The 21,684-nt window shown below is 39.9% G+C and overlaps 1 protein-coding gene across 6 annotated transcripts in view; it reads left to right on the top strand.

Annotated features, from left to right (window-relative positions):
- pex5lb (peroxisomal biogenesis factor 5-like b) overlaps window positions 1–21,684 on the top strand; it is a 65,451-nt gene that overhangs the window by 35,909 nt on the left and 7,858 nt on the right. Inside the window, exons 1-11 of one of the 6 annotated variants that reach the window (XM_027032376.3) lie at window positions 1,082–1,487; window positions 9,702–9,794; window positions 11,916–12,027; window positions 12,724–12,936; window positions 14,349–14,475; window positions 15,463–15,550; window positions 16,169–16,255; window positions 19,340–19,447; window positions 19,956–20,099; window positions 20,418–20,488; window positions 21,326–21,544. In XM_027032376.3, coding sequence (XP_026888177.2) covers window positions 1,467–1,487; window positions 9,702–9,794; window positions 11,916–12,027; window positions 12,724–12,936; window positions 14,349–14,475; window positions 15,463–15,550; window positions 16,169–16,255; window positions 19,340–19,447; window positions 19,956–20,099; window positions 20,418–20,488; window positions 21,326–21,544 — 1,283 coding nt within the window. In that variant the 5' untranslated portion in view covers window positions 1,082–1,466. Of the gene's footprint in view, window positions 1–1,081; window positions 1,488–8,068; window positions 8,534–9,701; window positions 9,795–11,915; window positions 12,028–12,723; window positions 12,937–14,348; window positions 14,476–15,462; window positions 15,551–16,168; window positions 16,256–19,339; window positions 19,448–19,955; window positions 20,100–20,417; window positions 20,489–21,325; window positions 21,545–21,684 lie in introns of those variants that run through there. The other 5 variants (XM_035527854.2, XM_035527853.2, XM_035527855.2 and 2 more) reach the window with 5 other exon arrangements.

Genomic DNA, 21,684 nt, shown 5'->3' with positions numbered 1-21,684 from the left:
GAGATCTTGAATCAACACCATCTATAATTCAGGGCAAATACTTTTAGTTCCTTGAATGCCATTTAGTATCCTTAAAATATTTTTCAGGCAGGTGTTTGCTTATCTTTAGTATTTATAAGTGTTTGCCAAATTGAACAGAAGACTTTCCTTGAAAATGCATATACCCATGGGACAGTTAATTCAAATGAGTTAAAAATGATCAGAAAACCGCCATTTTCATAGAGCTGGTATTCTGTGTACATGCCATTTTCTCTTCAGCTAAAGGGGGCTGAATAAATTGAGGAAAAAAGAAAGTGATAATTCACAGCTGTAGGGATTTGCGATGTTGACCATATTATTAATTGAGGCCTGAGAAGTGATGCTATCACAATGGAAGAATACAGCTCATTAATTTGAAGCGACAATAGGCAACAAAATGAATGACTGCACTTGACTAGAACACAATTAGAAGGCGGTGTTAATTAAACCTGAAATGGTAAATGGGCAAAACACATAATCAATCATAATAAAAGCTTCCGTCGGGTCTCAGCTGCTGGCTGAAGTGTGTGCAAGGCAAAACCATCACTGGATCTTGGCCCTTCCACACTTATCAATTATTTACTTAAAAACATATTTTGAGGGACATGTAGAATATATTATTCGGGGATATGTGTTACTGTAGGATGGAAAAAACAAATAATGTAAAAGTAGGTGACCTATTAAAATCACAAGCATACCAGTGTGGGAAATACATTAATTACATCGTAAATACTTGTAATTTTTTTTAAGTCACGTGTAAGGGCATATAGGCTAGTTTCCTTTACATCAAAGGCCAACTCATTCCTCTGAATAATCTTGATGGATGATGCTAGGCAGAGAGAGATGAGGTAAATATAGTAATGATAACAGCTTAAACAACGAGTAAACAAAAAGAGAAGCCTGTCAACTATGCGTTAGCCTATCGCATGCAGGGTTCATTCAAGTCCTGTGATCAGCATCAGTAAAACTAAAGCACACGTTAGCCTATCAAAACGCAGCCTAGTGTAAGCAGCCCGTCAGCAAAACACATTCAAATTGGGAACACTGACATAATTTATGAGAAGTGGGCATTCGACTCAGCGAGGCAGTTCCGCCCTTGCCTGATTGATTGAGAACATAGCGACCTGGGGAGGAACAGTACGAAGTGCGTGTAGGGCGGTGAGACTTGGGGCATGTCCTGTGCTGATTGCTAGAGTCCTGGGTTTACAGCGTGACAACCACGTAACCAACTCAGATTTATCCAGCATTTAGCGGTCCACCACGTATGGTGTCTTTACATGTTCAGGCACCTGGAGATGAAAACAGAACGCGGAGTCGGGATTCAGCACCTTTGACGAGGGGATAGCTCCTCCACAGTCTGTTTCCTCCTATAGAATTTACTGTAGTAGAGTGAGACTGACTGTTAAGTGCAGGATCAACGTAGCTATTTTTCATCAGCTGAACTGAATATGTATCAGGGGCACTCACAGGTAAGTTCGCGTGATATTTTCTTTTGTCTCTGCGCGTTTTCTCAGCGGTGCGTAGGAAATTTCAGCACGTGTGCGAGTCAAACTAAATAATTCGTGCCGTGTGGGCGGTCGGTATGGTTTATTTATTTATTTATTTAAAAACATACACTTGATGTCATGTCTTGTAAAATAACGTATCAGTAAGTATGAGAGAAATATTCAGCGACTAGACAGGATTTAGCCGTGAAAAACTGAACGGGATTGAACTTGAGGAAACAGTCATGATGTAGGCAGGGTTACAAGGTAAGCGCTTGTTCGCATACGGAACTGACCTACACCTTACACTTGGATGCGATTCTAATAGTGGGCCTCGTCATATTTAATGCCAGAATATTTCTTAAATAAGAAATTAATATTATAAAATAATTTTCTAGGTCTAATTTATTATTGCACATTTGTTATAAACATTTCCTTGTTAGCTTTATGTTTACCATGCATCAATTATATCATGGACAGAGTTATAAGACATTAACTCATGAAAAAAAGTTTGACAGTTCACAATTATAAGTCTTAATATATGAGTTTTGTACGTTTTCACTTTGTTCAATCATGAGCTCCTGCTGTTTTCAAAACTGTCAGTTTTAAATCCAGTGGTAAATTCTGGCCAAATTGATTACCAATCCAAATAAAACATATAAAAATATTTACAGTATATTCCAATAGATACATAGGGTCTGTCTTCTAAATAATTGTATTGAGACATATGTGTGTTTACATGTATATATGTCACATAAGACTATGAATGTGTGCATGCTGTGTTTGTCCACACACACTGGTTCTTACATGTGTCAGCATGCCAGTTAGTGACAATTTGAATTGCAAAAGCAAAACAAAAAAGAGTTTGCTTTCCTTGGACTTATGCTGACTATATAAACACATGCGTGTCACAGTCAACATAAATGTGGAATTCAAGGATGGGTAATGTGAACTTCATAGAGTCTGATGAAGTTCAGTGTTGCCTGTTGCCTCCTTACAAGAGTGATGATGAGATGTTCACACTTTTGGGAGCTTACATCAAGTGTGCTTTGCCATCAACTATTTTTCGTTTTAAGTCTACTACATGTCCTGCTAGAAAATGTATCTGGAGTTAGTGCAGGGATCTCTCCTTATTCTCCACATCAGTGGGACCCTGTAAATTCACTTACAACAGGTGAATTCTTGAATGTCGTGTAGTCATTTTATACATCTGCCTACAGTTTGCAAATATATATTTCTAGGATGAATATGTGGAGTTCTGTTTTTCTGTTCCATTGTTGATCAGTGTTTGCAATGCATGGCACTGGAGAATGTGTAAATAAGCTTTTATTAAAGCTGTGTAAGTTAGCTTTACACATTGCAAAGCTAACTTAGTGTACTGCTTGCTGTATGTGGCGTATGTGAATGTGACCCTACAAACTCCAATATCAACCACTAATGTATATAAAATATCTGTGGGACAAAGTCAAAATCCTGAATATCTTTGAAGCAACACAGTTCTTCTATCTAGAGGCTGAGAGCATGGATGCTGTACACACACAAAACACCAGCAAGTTTATATCAGGCATGTCTTCCTTGGGAGCTACTTTTCAGCTTTGGTCTGGGGTCTTGGGCAATATGCTGTGCCCTGTCCTGTTCTTTCTGAACCCTGAGAATAAAGTGTGTGAAAGTCCTTTGATCCACTTTTTTAAAACCTTCATCTTCTGCTTGAGTAAACAGCTTCATTCTCTGAATATCTGCTAATAGTTGTTTGTCTCATCTGATAGACTGGCTCAGTTCTGCCTCTGTCAGCAACTAAATGTGTAGGTGATTGTGAGATTGCTTGAGGATTTTCCATTTCATAGGCCAGCCATGCCATTTTGGAACATAACCCAAGCAAAAAAATTCTGCCCAGCCATTGAGCTGGACTGAAACTGATTTTTCACAAGCTCAATAGCTGTCTTAGTATTCCCATGTCAGTGAGCAAATATGCAGCCAGGCATTGATTGACATTTCCAAGACATTTATGAAGGCTTTGTTCATTTGACATAGGCATGCTTAGATATTCTCAACACACCTGAGAGAGCTTAGCCTGTTTTAAACAGTTAGTATATATGTAGAATATATGCTTTATGCTATATGTGAATAGAAATTGATAAAACCCTCAGGCATTGTAAAACCACATAAAGGCTATGTGTCTAATACATTATAGAGTATATTTAAAAACTGAATAATATAAGTTTATAGTTACAATTACACATATTTCCAGTGAGTGTTGTTCTGTGTTTTCCAAATATTTGCTATTTGTCCTGTTTAAATGCAAACACGTTGTGCTCTTCAATCTGTCCTTATGTGCTAAGCAACCAAGGTTTGCCAGTGGAGTTGAGTAACATGAACCTGCTTTATTGACCACTAAAAGGTCCGGTGATATTGAGAGGGCAAAATCTAAATCTAAATGTTTGGTTTTTATTGTCATGGATGCAAGACCTTGATTCCATTTCAAGCACCGTATAGAAGAATACACAAATAAACAGTAGACTAAAAATTTTAACATCTTCATGCTGAGCTGCCATGGGATGTTTGAGCAACACAAGATGCTCCGGTAGCTCAGAACCAGAGCAGATCAGAGTTTAGTTGATCCTCAGGCTAATAAAAAAATTTGATGGAGCCACAAACTAAATCAGACAAACCCCCCCCCCCCCCAAAAAAAACAATCAATAAAGTAAATGAAGATGAATGTCAATGGAAAAAGCATCATTTTCCCAGCTTGCTGGAACTGAAAGTGATACTGTAACCTTACACGTTTAGATTGATTGCCGGACAGCAAGACCTGAAACACTGGGGCTGCAAAGAACTATTGAAAAGAGGGTTCAATGTATTATCAGTGCAGACTAAAAGTGACTGGTTAACAAATGCATTATTGCACACATTATATAATGTTGCTAGAAGCATAGAGTCTACAAGTACTTTAAAAGTCCTATTTACACTGAGCTTTAGAAATAGAATATTATTGGACAGAACATTCGATTCTGAATGAGAAAACTGTGGCTGAAAGTAAATTAATTTGGAAAACTATCTACCCTGCACAATCTCATTTATCATAATTCATAAGATAGCCTTTATCTGTGGTGGGATTACAGCACATTTGTTTGTCAGTTATATGGAACATGAGGGATGCCCACACATTTGCCTCTGTAATGTGTCTCTTCCGTGACTTGCAGATATAGATCAAATGAAAGCCTATGCAGAGCAGCCTTTCCAGCAGTTTAAGCTAATATCTAATCAGTAAATTTATCTGGATTTAAAGATGCATTTGCAGATGTTATGCCTCGGTCCCTAAACCAGATCATGCCCTGCCTGCAGATCGAATACCAAATGGCAGTGCAGATGCTTGGATGGATAGTATTCCTGGGATCAGGAACAGTAAGGATTATTGTGAAACGAGGCCAAATCAAAAAGCAGATAATGCTAGCTTTTGGGGGGCAACCTCGAGACATATTTGGGCTGCATGGATTGTACTCATGTTATTGATTCTTGTCCTCAAACCTCTTGTCCGCCCGGCCTTCAAATTCTGTTATCATACGGTTTAATTCCATGATATAGGTACATAAAGCATTTCTACTGTAAGTGTACCAAGGGAAGGGAAAACACAGGATGCTGATATTAGAATAATTTTTGATTAAACCAGTGTTCCTGAATGTATGATTAATGATAATTAGCTACTGATGTGACTCTGAGGCAGCACTGACCTCGAATGTGAACGATTAATGATGTGTCTTTTTACTGTGCTTTCTGCACAAATCAGGTTCAGTGCACAAATCAGGTTCAGTACTAGACCATATTTTATACAAAATAATATTATTCTTGATGCAGCTGGCTATGCTTTAATTATTTGACTCAGTCTTTCTTAGAATTTTAGAGGCAGCATTTCTACAATGTGATAAAAATATAATCAGAAAGAAAAACTCTGTTGCTATGCAAAATCTGAACAAGCCATTGGAGGCAGCAGTAATGTGAAACTGATATTTGGCCAGGACCTTTGGAACAAATTTGGTCCTGAGTATTAAAGTCACACAGACTAAAAAAGATACCTGCCTCACTTTCTTTACAGTAAAACTCAGCAGTTGCAAATATCAACATATACAAGCTTGTTCTGGAGAGAATTCTGCCAGTGGCCTGATATAATATCTGTCCTGTGATTAAATCTTGCAGATTATGACAAAGATTAATCTTCATATGTATCTCAATTGTTTAATCTAAAAGGCGATGTGGCATTATAGATGTTGCAGAGGAAACCTTTGCACAGGCTAATGTGCTATGAAACATCTAACAGCCCTTGTAATTCATTTGGATCAGAGACAATCCATCATGAAACCATGTTCTCTTTGATCTCTGTGAATCAGAGTACAAAGAAGTAGTTCTCATGGGCTTGGTCACAAAGCCTCTAGGTGTCCTTTCAAAATTCATTTTGTACTCTTCAATAGATATCACACCATTTTGATACAGATATCAAATCAGATATCTCAATAAGGAGAATTAATTTCTGACCTTGACTCTTAATGTTTCGCTTCTGGCAAACATGATTAATGTGTTACTATAATAAAATTAATCTCTGCTAAAAGAATCCTCCTGTCATTGAAGGCAGCGTTTTTGTCTCCAGTCCCATGAGAGCTGAGTGGCTACAGTCCACCTGCTGAGGCTGCATTGGCACTACGGGAAGTCAGATGGATATGGTGCTGATGCTAGCAATCTGCAATGCTGCTTCTGCCAGCAGTCCTCTCACAGAAACAGTCCATTTTCACAAAGTAAACAGAAGCTGAGTCTGCTGCCACACGTGGAGGCTGCAGTCATTACACTCAACAACCAAAGGAAAAATAGGGGGGGAATGAAGTTGTCACCCCCCCCCCCCATGCAAAAAAGTGCTAAACAGTGCTTATTTTTAACATATCTTAACATATCATATATAATATATTCAATTCCAGACGTATTATTTAGTTGTTATGCTTATTCTCCCTAGCCACATCAGTGATTTTTTTCTCATTCCCTTTCTCATCATGTCTAGGGGTAGGCCTGTGTTTGGCATCCAGAGTGGTCCTTTACCTTAGTGTACACATAATGTAAGATGTATCATCACAGAGTTAAGGGCTACAAGGCAAAAAGTAAGATTGTGAGATAGTCTGTGCTCTTCATTAAAAAAAAATGTGCTGTTTAAAAATAAATGAGCCTTTTACCTGTGGGTCAGTGTATTTAGGCTAACTCAAAACTCTAAAAGAGTATATCATCTGTCCTTCTGAATTTGAGCTTTTGAGTGACACTAAATACTGTGTTTTGACCTATTAGATTGCTGATTAATGTTAACATTTTTATAAAAAAAATATACATATTTATTATTAAAGGTTCAGGTGTGCTTGATTTTATCTAGTTGCAGTGAGAATATAATTTTAGACATAATGTTAGAAGCTAGTACTGCAGATTGTTAACGCTGTATCCGCCCACATTATTTTTAGTTCCGATGTGACGCCGTCTCCTTAGCTGCCTAGGCGCTGCGGAGCAAGACGTTCTGAGTGTACATTAAAGGTCAATAGCCTTCTGCGTGGAAGTCTTATACCGGGTGAACGCTGAACGAATGTTTGGCCTCGGCGACAACCGCTATATGATAACGTTCATGTAGTGTGAAAGGTTCCAGCAACTCGATTTTTCCGCTCTGCTAGCCGTCGCCGACTGTAGGCGTATGATATTTAAATTCCCGACGATTAATCTGGTCAAATTTTGTAGTGTGAGTAGTTCTAACGCTAAGTAGACACTACACGACTTCCAAAATATCTGAATCTCCGAACTGCCCAAACGTAACAATATTTATTGCCTGTGACCTGTTTTGTTGATATATATGCAATCATTCTTATATTTGCATATAAATTAGGAACTCCTGAAATTGACAGACGGAAATTAAAGCTTTAGATCTTGTTATTGACAATAACATTTGAGAAAGTGTGTGTGTGTGTGTGTGTGTGTGTGTGTGTGCGCGCAGATAGATGGATAGAGAGAGAGGGAGAGAGGGAGCGGTAGAGAGAGGGAGAGAGAGAGACTAATTATTTGACTTTTTGGGTACATATTTTAGCCCCAACCCACGAGGTTACCTGTTACACCTTTTAAGACTATTCTTAATAGCTGAATGATGTGAATAAATAGAAAGATTATTTTCATATCATAATAGTTTTCACATTGGTCTATTTGTCCATGAGTGAGAATGAACGTATTTGGCTTTAAACTGAGCTTTCTGTTCGCACAAAATACATAAAAGTCTTGATATCGTTAGCCTGTATCAAGTCAGGACACTCGTGAAACCCGGATTTTATTTTTGCGTGACCTTTTCAAAGGTTGTATTGCGTTTTCCAGCACTGTTTACCCCTCAAAGAATAGCTCGTCTTTGCTGCCCATGTCTAATCAACCATTTTTTCCCAAAACATTCTTCTATTTATCTTTCTTCTTGTTTATGTTCGAGGTGATGCAGAAAATCTATTGCCATTTGTTCAGGCTCCAGCTTTACGTGCTCTGCATACCACGTGATACAGGTCTCTTGCGTATTGTCGTGATGGAGCGGTATTTCGTCGGGGATCTCCTTAGTAGAAAGCTCCTGTTACTCGTTAGCTGCGTCTGCGTCTCGTTTAGTATGCACACCTCTACGTGAACAAAATAACAAGTCACGGGGGATGAATGGATAGTGTAAGCAGGATAGCGATTCAGAAATTTTGAAAGTGCAGTGTCCACTTGGCACTAGGGATTTGATATGTCTCGTGGCAGTATTTGTGTGGAGCGCACACAATTACGCGGATGAATCGTCAAATCCACGAGGGAGCACAAGCTTTGACTAAAAACAAATAGTGCGGAACATGAATAGTCGCCGACCCAGCTACTGTAATTTGAAGTTTGGGACGGTTGCATTTGGCTTGGTTGGTTTTTCTTTGATACTCGTTAAACTAAATCGGGCAGCCTGAACTCCAGTAGTAGCCTATAACATTTGAGCTTGCTCTCGATGAATAGGAATTATTTAGGTAAATAACAATAGACTATAGATTGTGAAAGTGCATATTACACTGTATGTAACTCTAATATACTAATATACACTGTAAACTATATTGCACCCTGCACTGTACTGTCCTTCAAAATAAATCCCGTTTATGCAATCCGCGAGACCTGTAGCATAGCATAAAAGGATATAGAGTTTACTATAGTATTTTTATGTTACGCTACATATCATGAAATGACTGCAGTGGACAGCACTAACACTGCTGTGGACGGACTTCGTTAAATATGGATGAGCCGATGCTATAAATGGGACCGTTATGCCCGCGCCATTCCTGTCCCGGACGTTGTTACATAACGTACCTTGGCGCGGAAATTTGAACTGTGGTACTAACTACGCCACGATAAAGAATAGAAAATTAATTGGCAAAGGTTCACTGATGACATACATTTTGTTGTGAGATAGGCAGTTCTCTGAAGGTGCGCTATATTAATTCACATGATTTTTGCATGCCTCCTCTGACATAAATATTCTGTCAGAATTTGCAACACCTGTATATAACACATGCAAAGCAAACAGCTTTGCTCGGTGTCTTTATTTTATTTTAATTTCTTTAATTTTAGAAAATTCCTGTATATTGTCATAAATAAGGTTTGCCCTAATTGATTTCCATTTGACTGCTTCTGTCTTAAAATACGCAAGAATTGCCACATGGAATCAACAAAGCTACTGTGTCATTTTCTCATACAGAGCCTAGCATTTTTGATAGGGCTTAAATGGTATTCTGCAGTGTCAAACATGTCTGCCAGATTGCCTTAAGTCCTGCTGTCAGTATCCCAGTGGTCCTTCTTAAGTGTTTAACATTGGGGGTGAAGTGAGGGAGAGCCTAGTGAAAGCACTGTGAAATGTGTAGAGGTGATGGACAGTGTCTGTTCAGTACCCGGAATGGAGTAATTCCAGGATGAATGCTCATTCAGTGTTTCAATCCATATTGCTACAGTCTATGGCCATGAGATGGCAATGGTTTTAGCATGACATCAACGCTCAGAGTGGGAAAGGCTTCTTGTGTTTCGTAGTGGCACAGAAGAGATAATGTGTATAGCAAGTCAGAAAACTTGGAAAATTATGAACATTTGGATTGATGGGCATGTAAAGTGGTTTGCCACAAACTGACATAGTTGATTTCACTGTTGTAGGGGAAAGACTCTGGGGTGGTTGCCATGGTGCTGAAGGAGCTACCAAGTAAGGCATCCTCAGACGGAAACCCCCTCCTCACCGTGACAACCAAGGTGGGCTGAACACATACACCCACCAACAGTAAGCTCTGAGCACTTTCTTAATGACTGTTAAAGACAGTCCCATGCACAAAGCAGGAATAAGGGTGAAGTGCTTCTTGCTAGTATTGTTTTCCATCAACAGCTGCTATAGCTGTTTTGTTGTCTGTAAGTCAAGCTGCTTTATGGAGTGTGAACAAGATAAACAATATTTTCCATCCTTAAACTTGGGATAGTCCAAGAGTGCCTTTAGCTTATCATTAGTGAACACTCCAATGCACCAAACTAATTTATGCATTTACTTGGCGTTCCAAGAAGGAAGCTATTTAATGTGTGAACCACTCCCCATAAGCAGCTGTTCAACATCGTTTTCAGGCTCCGTTCTGTTCAAGCTGGTGGTCTTTTTTGTGTTCTATCTAGAGTTGTATGTTGATGTTGTTTACTTTTATGTATGCGTCATTTGTCCAGCATTGGTATGAAAGAATCCAGGTGGCTCCCCCTCCCCCCCGATCCTGCTCAGTACATCACAGACTTCCTACAGTTTTCAAAGACAGCTGTGGTGGACATCTGAAACTCTATAGAACATTCACATGTAAACAAATGTTTAGTGGTTGTTGCAAGGGAAACCACCATTTGGCAAGCATTAGTGACCTAGTCGACTATTCTTAGTGGTAGTTTAGCAAACAGCTTGGGAGATTTGGATGGCTTGGTTTATGGCAGATAGTCCTGCTTTCCTCACTACATAATGATGAGCTCTACATTGGATAATCTGTGTGCCCTTTGTATGGCATGAATTGGAAATGTTGCATACAACAGGCCAAATTTGGAAATTCCAGAGTGTCCTTTTGCAGTGCAGAGCTAGAGAAGGTTACTTGTGCTTCTGTCAGGCATGGGGGAAAAAAATGCATGATCCAGCATTTTGCACTCATAACCTCTGGAACAGGATCCAATGCACTGGGTATAAAGTTCTCTTTCTAAAAAACCTGCCGAAATGAGGAATCTGTCATGTTTATTGCTGATGTATAAGTTGAATTATAGTTTGAGGGGTCAATGTCAACCTGTGTGAAGGACATCTTTGTACGTCCATTTTATAGTTTTTGATAGTCAACATAAATTCTACTGGAAGATATACAAAGGTGAACTAGGTGTCAGGGATGTATACTTACTGCGTACTTTATTAGAAACACCTGTCTAGCTACCCAGAGTCACTTGTCAATTTATTTGATACAACTACATAATAGGTATACTTTATACGTGTATACTTAAAGATTGCCATGCAGAGTTTGTCATGTAAAGTTTGTCAGCTATCTTCTGCTCCATTAATTAGCAGTCAATTTCTGACCCCAAGGAGCACTGCTAACGATGTTTTATGGGCATGGAGGGGGGGCTCCATGCCCATAAAACATCGTTAGCAGTGCTCCTTGGGTTCAACACAGTGACAATGGTGGGCATGGTGATAGTAGGCTGCTACACTTGTCTGCCAGTTTTTAAGCATATCATTGTTACTGCTGTGTTGAGAGTGGTCCAGCAACTAAAAATATCTAGCAGACAGCTATCCTGTGGTCAGAAATTGACAACGATGAACAGCTCGAAGGTGGTGAACAAAACTGTGCATGGCCACTGCTTATATTCTAAAAGTACACCTAAATGGTAAGTGTTTCTAAAAAGTGGTTGCTTAGTGTAAATATTGTGGAAAGATAATTACGTATCATGACATTCATGACAGTGTCTGGTAGAGTTTTTCTGTGAAAAACAATGACCTTCACAGAGATGTGTGCTGAAGCTAATATTAGCTCAATATCTAAAAATAACTGTTTCACCAGCTCACCTATCTGATTTATGGTTGATGTTTTGCACTCTCCGTATTATAAACTCTGCTCCTTTTGACATTACGCTTTACATTAATGAACATCAACTACACACTACAAACATATATTCTGCAAATGCACTGTGAAGAAAAAACACCATGTTGCAAGAAAAAGAACTGTTTTGTAAATTGCCATTATTTGCTATGGTCCCAAACAAATCCATGTCAATCCAATAATGTTAACGCTATTAACGTGACACCTTATGAGTATGTGTTTGAATATGACGGCAGTGTGATGGCATTGCGCCTCTCTTTCTTGTGTCTTGCAGCTGGGTTGCAAGCACCAAGAAAGCCGGCCGCTACTGAGTCCCTCCATCGATGATTTCCAGAGCATGAGCAAGAGTGACGGGGCCACGCGGCCAGTCACCTCCAACACAGCAGGTTCCTCCTCTCGGCGCTCCACTCTCATCTATTCTCCTCCTCTGTCATCTGTTCTCCTTCTTCTCCTCTAGCTTCTGTTCTCTTTCTCCTCTTGTTATCTTTTCTCTCCTCTGTTATCTGTTCTTGTGTCATCTGCTTCTCCTCCTCTTCCAGCATCTGTTCCGTTCCCCCATCCCTTGGTTTTTCGTCTAGCCACCCTGTCACTCACACTGTTTACATCTCCTTGCAGTCACTGTTCGCACTCTCAAGTTCAAATTAGCTGTACGTTCATATTTAGCCATAAATATGAGTGAGTCTACAAACAACTAAGTTGCGCAAGTCTTTAAATCTAAAAGGTCAGATGAGACATTTTTGGAGGAAGGTGTTCTACAGGGCTTCACTGAAATACCTCCACAGTGCTAAAATTATGCAATGATCTTGCACACTCTTGCAGGTTATGTTCATTTCATAGTGCTACCATCTCTGTCCTTCTCTTGTTATGCTTCTTCCATTTTAATCAATGGGAAAAAGGACATGATCAAATTTGTTCAATCATTTGAAGAATTTTATCTGCCAAATTAGTGTTTCCTTTACAATGCTTGTTTTTTTTTTTTTTGTTTTTTTGCACAAAGCTCTGTGCACTGAACTTTTCATAGGCTGCTCAAGGGCAGCTCTAGTCCACAGCACCTCCTTCTGAACCCTGTTTCGATCTCCTAGTCCTGTCTACATCCTTGGACCTGGTAGACCTGAGTGAACCCTGTGAGAGGAGGTGGACCTGGGACCGGCGCACGCCCTGCGGCTCCCGGAGGGATGGTTCCTTCAGGGGCAGCCTCCGCAGAAGGATGACTGACGAGACGGAGCTGATCCCACTGGAAGCGGAGCCACTGTCGCCTGGCCTGCTCAACCCTGAGAGTGTCTCTCTGGATTCGGGTATGCTGCCTGTAGTGTTGGTGGGGGTGGGATGTTAAAACAACCATCTGCGCACCTTTACGGCCCTATCTGAACAATTTTGTTCACTTCAGCTGGGTTTGAACATTGTGTTTAAATGAATAACACTGCTGTAGCATTTTAGTGTCCAACAGGCTCCTATAAGAAGATACCATTTCCTTCATAAAAAGCATCTGTTTGATTACATTTACTACAGAGACATACATCATAGGAACAAAGCCTTTGTGACTAAACTCCAGGGCCTCATATGCAAAGGTATAATCTGTGTGTAGAACCACATTTGCTAAATTGAATTTTATTACTAAGACCTTCTTGATTTAAAGAGGGCCATTAGGGGCTGATGTTAATCCAGGCTTTCACTGATATTATATATTTTTTTACCTTTTCATTGCTTTTTCTTTTCATGTACTTTACACATTAGGAATGATCATGTGGTTAGGTGTGTAAGTAAATTTCACATATTTGAATTGAAAAAGTGGAGGAATTAGTAAATAAAGTGGTATAAAATTCAGCAATTTGCTGTCCAGTTCTCACACTGCACCGTACCAAAATAGTGCACTACTGTGTTTATGCCAGTTTAAGCACATTTTCTATCTGTACTCTAGGCAAAGCAAATGCCACAATAAGCAAATGCCACAATGGCTTATGACAATCCTTTGAAAAGCATTAAGCAGCGTACATTATTAAACCCTCTTGCAGGAGATAAATAAGCTACACTATGCTAAATGGCGCTATGCACCTCATCCCTTTGTATTTAATTTAGCATTCAGCTAGCTGCTCCCACTGCCTTGTCTCAAGCTAAAGACTACTTTTAAGTTGTTGTTTTTTTGTTTTTTTTTCTGGCAAGCTAGCCTTAAGCTAACAGCTCCATCCTGAGCTTCTTAACGGCTAGCTAATCTAATTGTCCCACGCCTATGTGTCACTGTGCACCAGGCACCCAGCCAAAGGGACGGACAGACGCGCACGCACGCACGTATGCACACGCACACGCACACACACACACACACACACACACACACACACACACACCTTTCTTATCCCCTGATTATTGGTTACCTGCACCTGTCCCTTGTTTGTCTTTGCGTTTCTGCCTTATTTAAGCCCACAGGAATGCTTGTCTATTGCTGTGCATTGTTTCCTTGCTGCTGTAGCGAGATGCTCCAAGTTGGTAGCTCTGCTCAGCACCTTGAGACTTACTGCCAGCACTAAGTCAGCTCACCACTGTGCTTCTTTGTTTTTACATTATGGAGAATAAAAACACTTCGCTCGCTCCTTGTACCTGTCACACTATGTTACTTATGTTAAAGGACATGAGCTAATGGACACACAGTGATGCCCCAGATCCTGCTGGCAGTTAAGTAATAGCCCCCTGCAACCCCTCCTGTCCTTTCTAGCAAGCACCTCACCTCTGGAGAAACAGGAGGAGATGACCCTCCACATGGACAGTGCCTCGATCCGAAGAAGGAGACAGAGAAGTGAAAAGAGGTGCACATCTCTTCACTCCAATAGCAAGCTGCTCTGGTACGACTTCCCTCTGAACCTTGATGCCATTATACTTAAGATAACTACCTGCATTTCTCGCTCCATTTTGGTCTCATGTTATATGACTCTCGAACAGTGCAATCCCTCCTTTTTTAAGTAAGCACTGATTACCCCCAAAAATACATTGAGAGCATATATTTGTTCACAAGCATTCAGTATATATGCATGTTGTGATCAATGAGAACTGCTACTCCTTCACAGCAACTTAAGGTGTTTTTCCACAAAATCACAGTAGGGTTACTTACATTACAGCATGCTTGTTCCCCAGAGATGCTGATAGTCCAATTTAAGAGGTATAAGTGTGAATGATCCCCGGAGCCCTGTCAGTGGAAACAACTTTCGTTGTAGAGCTCAGGTCAAGGGCAGAAGTTTAATGCCATCCGCTGTTGAATTTCAGATGTGCCCATTGTTTATTGACAGCGGTAATAAAGATGCTGGCCATGTCAGTGAGGAAGCAGTATTTGCATTTGCAAATATCTGTTATTAAAAAATAATATCCAAAGATGTGGAAAAGAACACAGCCAAAAGAAAAATAAAATACCAAAGTAACAGAAGAAGACTAGAAACAAACAAAACACTCAAACGAGGGACCGCAGTAAGACAAGAACAAGAACTAAACACAAATGTATACAAAGTACTAGAAAACCAATGCAAAGCAGAACAATGCTGACCATGACTAAGAATACTATAGACCACTGGCACAATGTGGTTTAGAGAAACTGGGGAACAGGGTAGTATATTTACAAGTCAGGAAACGAGGAACAGTTGAATGAGATCATTCAGGGGAGGGAAAGGACAAATGGGTGGAGAGATGGAGGAGTAAGGAACCAATACAAAAGCAAAATCACATGGCTAAAGTGACATACTTGACAGGGGTAGGCAACATGGAGGGGAGAGTCTGGGGAAAAACCTGATACACTTTTTGGTACTGAACAACTGTTATGCCTTTTTTCTTCCTTTTTGCAGGTCTGCAGACTTTAAAAACAGCCCATTCAACAAGCATGGTCTGGAGCAGAGCCCCAGCACTGAATCAGACCCGGAGCCCACCTCTCAGGTTTCAGCACTGAATCTCTCTTTGTAGAACAGAAAGGAACCATCACATTATTTGCCATAGACCAATTAATACACATAAATATCAATCCTTAGTTATTCGATTCAAGTTTATATGAATATTAGCTTTAATGGCCTGTCACAAAACTTATAAAAGTCCCCAAGCAAAGGTGCTATTTTTGGTTAAGAATTAGGTGTTTGGAAGAGCCCATCCTTTGCACAGACCTGCTATACAGTAGTTCTTTGTGACATCCAAAATATTTTCTCTTGAAGGAATAAAGAGGAACATCCATTAATGATCCACCAGTTTTTCCTTTTCCTGGATATTTAACTTTAGAATGCCAGAACGTCTTGTCTGTACTTACTCTTGTATATTGTGTATTCAGCAAAAGTGATCAGAGGACAAAGATAATGTGACAGGTCGAGACTGCCAACTGACCTTGTGTGTGTGTGTGTGTGTGTGTCTGTCTGTCTGTGTGTGTGTGTGCCTGTCTGTGTGTGTGTGTGTGTGTGTGTGTGTGTGTGTGTGTGTGTGTGTGTGTGTATGTGTGTGTGTGCGTGTGTATGTGTATATGTGTGTGTGTGTGTGTTTCTGTGTGTGTCTGACCATCTGTGTGCACAGCAGCAGAAGCAGAGTCTAGGAAGCTCTCTGTTAGGAATGCAACACTCTCTAGAGGAGGAGTTTCTGCGAGCCAAGGCTGCTGTGGAGGTGAGAGGCGGTCCTGCATGCACACGCATGCACACACATGCACACACACACACGCGGACATTCTCACATCCACACATATCCTTCCTCACTGCGCACACCACCTACAGACTATGACTAAGAAGGGATCATTTTCAAGGATCTTCTCATTTTGTAGACATGTATGGAGAAACTCCTACATTTTTACTATTTAATTGCCTTTTAAACTGTCTCACTTGTTCAGTTTTTGCCTTTTGCATGAGTAATCCATTACAATAAATGAGGCCTGCATGATCCTTATATATTTAGCAACAGCATGTCAAATCAACAAAAATGATTCCACAAGGATTCTTCTTTTCTGTGATGTCAGCTGCTCTTTTGTCTGCCTCATGGCAAAAGCTGCTTATTAGGCACAAAGTTTCATATTTCATCCATATCTAAGCAATCCTCTCATAAAGGAAGAAGTATATAGCAGAGCAAAGTGTTAGACTCAATGGATAGAAGCTATATTTAATGGAACCTCTAAGATAATGTCCTGTTCTCTGATTCGGCACCACCAGCCCGTAGCTGCTTACTGCCAGCTGAATCATTCAAACTGTTTCAACCTCATCTATCACATATTAACAACCTGCTGTAAGTGCAGTACCTAGCAGGGCAGAGCTATTCCCTACAGTTGGAAGCTAGGTTCAAGTGCCAGTTGTGCAACGTGCTTCCCACACTTTAGGCATTTCAGGCATGGTGTCTCTTTCCAGTTGTCACTACATGTACCTCTTCGATCACTTTCCAAGCATACCGTGAATGGCATTGCTGAATTAGATCATTGCTTGAATTTAAAGGTGCAGGATGCCTGTCTGTGATCAGTGAGTAGTCATTTGAATATGTAGATAAGTGACTCTGGAGAATCCTTGTGTATGAGAGCTCTTTGTGAAGTGAAGTAAAATTTAGACACAAGAAGACTGATCATCTATATTCTACTGGGTGGATAAGGGAAGCCATTTATTTAGATTTGATTCAGTCCAGCACATTACTTATTCTAAGTACAAATGGTGTATGTGTGTGAAGTGATAGAGAACAATAGAAAAAGTGAGTGAGAAAGAGCCATCATAGATAGAGCACATTCCCCTATTCCCCTTTAATGCAAATCCATAAGAATCAAATTCTGTGATTCTTCTATGTTTATAAATCTTAAGCAAGTGCATGTGTGTGATTTCAGTTATTTTTGGTGCCAGAAAAAATTGAAAGTAAAAAAAACCCAAAAAACCAGGAAATGATATTCCCATTTCAACAGAGCCTAAGGAATTACAGTGGTAGCTTGTCTGTTTTGAGAGCAGAAGAACAGTGATGGAGAATAACTTTAAGGTGTGTGTAACACACACAGAAATAAACTTCCTATTACTCAAGATATGTATGAGGGAATAGATGTTGTAGAGTTCAGCTGATCAAATCTGGCACTATGCCAAGTTGATAATGTCAAGACCAGGTGACAGAAATAGAGGATAGATATTTGGCTGCAGATGTGGATGAAGATGACATTCAGTTATAGGGAAGATGATGTCTTTCGCCTTCAAAAAGGGAGATTAAAGCTAAACACAAATTCAGATTTATATACATTGTAAAATTTGAGACAGTGAGGGGAAGAACACAGCAACAAACAACCACATATGGATAGCACAGAATACACACAATAGGAAGTGTTTATTGTCAGATGTGTGGTGGGGGTGGGGGGAGGGGTGAGTAATGGAGAAAATTTGAAATAAAGCCGTCAGTCCTTCAGGGAGTTCAGGGAGATGCTGTATAGTGGCGCTGGGGACTGACTTGTCACCAGCAGTGTGCACAGACCTTATTCCTCATCTCAATTTGACCTTGTGTTCAAGAGAGAAAAAGAAAGAAGAGATAGCAAGCAAGAGAGAGAGAGAAAAGGCAGAACCTCTTCTTTATCCACTCACCTTCCTCCTTTCTGGCTCTTTGCACACGGACATAGCAGGAGGGTAACTGGCTGTCACCATTGTGGTTGAGGGGACAGTGAGTTCTGAGAATGGCTATCCATAGTAGCAGTGCTGAATTTATGGTATTGTTTTTTAAAAAAACGTTTAGATCAGATTATAGATTATAAATTGTATTGTGAAAGTGGAAAATATTTTATTAATATTATACAATATTATATTAATATGCAAATCCTTTTTTTTCTTTTAGGTGCTAAATATGATAGACACTAACACCAACGCCTACAATCTTGCTGGGTTATTTGAAATTATAATACTGTTACTTTGGCCACAGGCTATCGATAGTCAGTGAATGACTGTAACTATTATCAGCTGAGGCTATGAGCTATAATGAAGATCTGACCAGAGCCATTATAACTGACCTTCACCATTATAACTGAGAACACACGCACCCACTCAGACACACACTGTGTTTTGCCTCCACCAAATATACTGCCTACTTTGAACCACAAAGAAATCTGAGAACATTGGTTTTGCAATCTAATCATAAATTTGACTCTTACAAATTATATTCATTCATGTCTGCAGTTTTACTTGAATTAATCTGTGTAACATTTTCACTTAGAGGCTTGAGAGCAGTGCAGTCATTGATAAATGAATCACAATATTTCCTCATTACTGAGGATAAGGGATGTTGGAGTGTGTTCTCCTAATGGCAGGTTCAGCTGGGAGGGATACATAAGCCAGATTTATCAAAGATTTAACTTGTGTTAAAATGTTTGCAAATTTTATTTCTGGGAGATGATAAAACCAAAACATGAGCGAATCATATGATCTTTGATCCACCCAATAGTTACTAAATACTACTAATTCTACTACTGTTACTACTACTACTAAATAATAATAATAATAATAATAATAATAATAATAATAATTAAATGATGGGAATGAAATGAAACTGTAAAAATCAAATTAAAATAATAGACATAAAATTAACTCAAGACAAATTAAGTCAAAACAAAAACTAAAGCAAAGAACAACTGAAAGATAAAATGTAATAATTTAAGATAGGATTTTAAAATCACTTAAGGAAGGTTTCAGAGAGTGCTCTTTGTTCTGTAGTGTGTTCATAATTGCAGTGATTGTTTTGTTGCCATCCCTCCAGTCAGACACTGAATTCTGGGATAAGATGCAGGAGGAATTGGAGGAGCTCGCTCGACGAAACTGGCTGGAGGATATGGAGGGTGACAACTTGGCTTCCCTCACTGAGACGGTACTATCCCCTAAACAGAGCATAGAGGCAACTAGTTACAGTTACAGTGGGCCATTTCGTATGGTTAAGACAATTTAGCATAAAAATAAAGAATTTTTCAGCTTCAAGTTGTTCATAAAGATCTTGTTACATGTATTATACTGAATTTTTGCCATATCTTGCTAACATGCCAATAGTTTTGTCCCTCCCCACATTATCAGTATGTTCGGTTATTGTGCAGAGGCACATGACTTTTGTGCAGTTTCCTGAGAGGTGTGAGGCTCTGGGTCTTTCTCCTCTCTGCGTGGTCTCTCTGAGCATGATTCCAGTGGCCCTGCAATATTAAAGAGCCCAGCGGGATCCAATTATCACCATTCTGCCATCCACCCCTACACAGATATTAAAAAATTAAAAACATCTCTGCACTTAAGCTATAAGTAATGTGGGCTAATATTAATTGCTGGCTCTGTTGTAGAGGTTTGTCTTAATGAGACTGCATTTTGGGAACTAACTTCTCTGTCGGTTGTAGGGTTACTATTTCCACACGGAAAACCCTTATAAGGACTGTCCCAATGCATTCAAAGAGGCAGTGCAGAAGAGCAAGGAGGGCAATCTGAACACCGCCGTGCTGCTGCTGGAAGCGGCCATCTTGCAGGACCCACTGGACTCTGAGGTATGTCCTCACACATGCCACCATGTGCCCTCTAAAGTGTGTTCTCTGTAGCTTTGGTCAGAGCGTAAGCAGGTTCTCAGAGTGTTGCAGTTTTACGAAACCCTATCAGTCATTTTTATCTTTCCGCTTTAGTTCCCTGCCAGGACTGGAAATCACTAAATCTGCCATTTTTTTTCTAATCTCTGAGGTACTTAACCTCCCATCTGATTCCCCCATCACATTCTATGACCATATCTGAGCCTTTATTCTTTATTTTTTTCCACCTAAAGACCAGACATGGCTGCGTGTGGTAATAAATGTATCGCTTTTGATTGTAAGGCTTGGCAGATGTTGGGGACCACACAGGCTGAGAATGAGAACGAGCAGGCTGCTATCGTTTGTCTTAAGAGGTGAGTGGGAAATGATTGGACTTCAGTGGCATATAGAAACCTGGCACAGGACCACAGAACCTTAGCAGTCCACAGCAGACTTGGCTCATCAGAGCTCCTAGTGCCCGAGGCACATGACATTCCTTAATATGATTTTCCTGCTAGACTTTATATTTCTTAAATCTGGTTAGCCTTGAAACACAAGCTATGCCGTATTGGAAGTCCATTTGTTAATTTACTGAATATATTTATTTCTGTAAACTATTCTAAAGGGGAATTATCATTATATTATAAATGATGATATAAATAAATTAAACATTTTACTATATTGCAGTGCGAGTCCAATGGTAGTGGCAGTGACTCCCAATCCCAGTGCTGAGGAGCCCATGGGCTGCATATTTTGCACCCTGTTCCTCGTCCTCAAACACTGAGTGAGGGCTTGATATTTACCTAATGAGCTGAACACAACAAGGCAAGGCAAGGCAGGTTTATTTTTATAGCACATTTCAGTACATTTCAAGGTGTTTCCTGAATTAAAGAAAAGTAACAGGACGCTTGGGACAGAGGCCCTTCATCAGCTGTGCAAGCAAAGTGCTTCTGAATTTGTAGGAGGAGGAACCAGTTTATATTTGAAAAAGTAGATGATGAAAACATAACATTCATCCCATGGAGTTCAAATATATATATATATATATATATATATATATATGTATATATATATATACTGGGATTGGCCTTGAGATGACCAGAATGGTGCTTTTTGTTGGGAGGTTTCATTAAATACAACATCCACATATCAGCAAAAGTTGGCAAGACACCTGCATTACTGCTGTCTCTTTTCTATTTCCACCTTTACAGGTGTCTAGAACTGCACCCCAATAACCTAAGAGCTCTCATGGCGCTGGCGGTCAGTCTGACGAACACTGGGCAGCGGCAGGATGCTTGTGAGGCCTTGCACTGCTGGATCAGACACAACCCCATCTACAGACACCTCCTGCGTGACCGAAGCCCTCTGGATGGCTCTCCCCTGCCCAAGCACAAGTGCTCCACTGCCTCCCCCATCTCTTCTCTCAGATGGTATGCTCCGCTCTCATTCCAATAAGCTAACTTACAGGACATGTCTCTGTGTTGAAACTACAGGTTGGGAAGAAAGAAAAGGAATGGTTGCATTTCCGTTTCTTGTTAACCTTGTACTTAACTGTTTGATCGGTTCATTT

Source organism: Electrophorus electricus, chromosome 11 (assembly GCF_041902795.1).
Source record: "Electrophorus electricus isolate QZ-2024a chromosome 11, ASM4190279v1, whole genome shotgun sequence".
Lineage (NCBI taxonomy): Eukaryota > Metazoa > Chordata > Actinopteri > Gymnotiformes > Gymnotidae > Electrophorus > Electrophorus electricus.
Note: the sequence above shows the minus strand (reverse complement) of the source record. Positions and strands in the feature narration are given on the sequence as shown.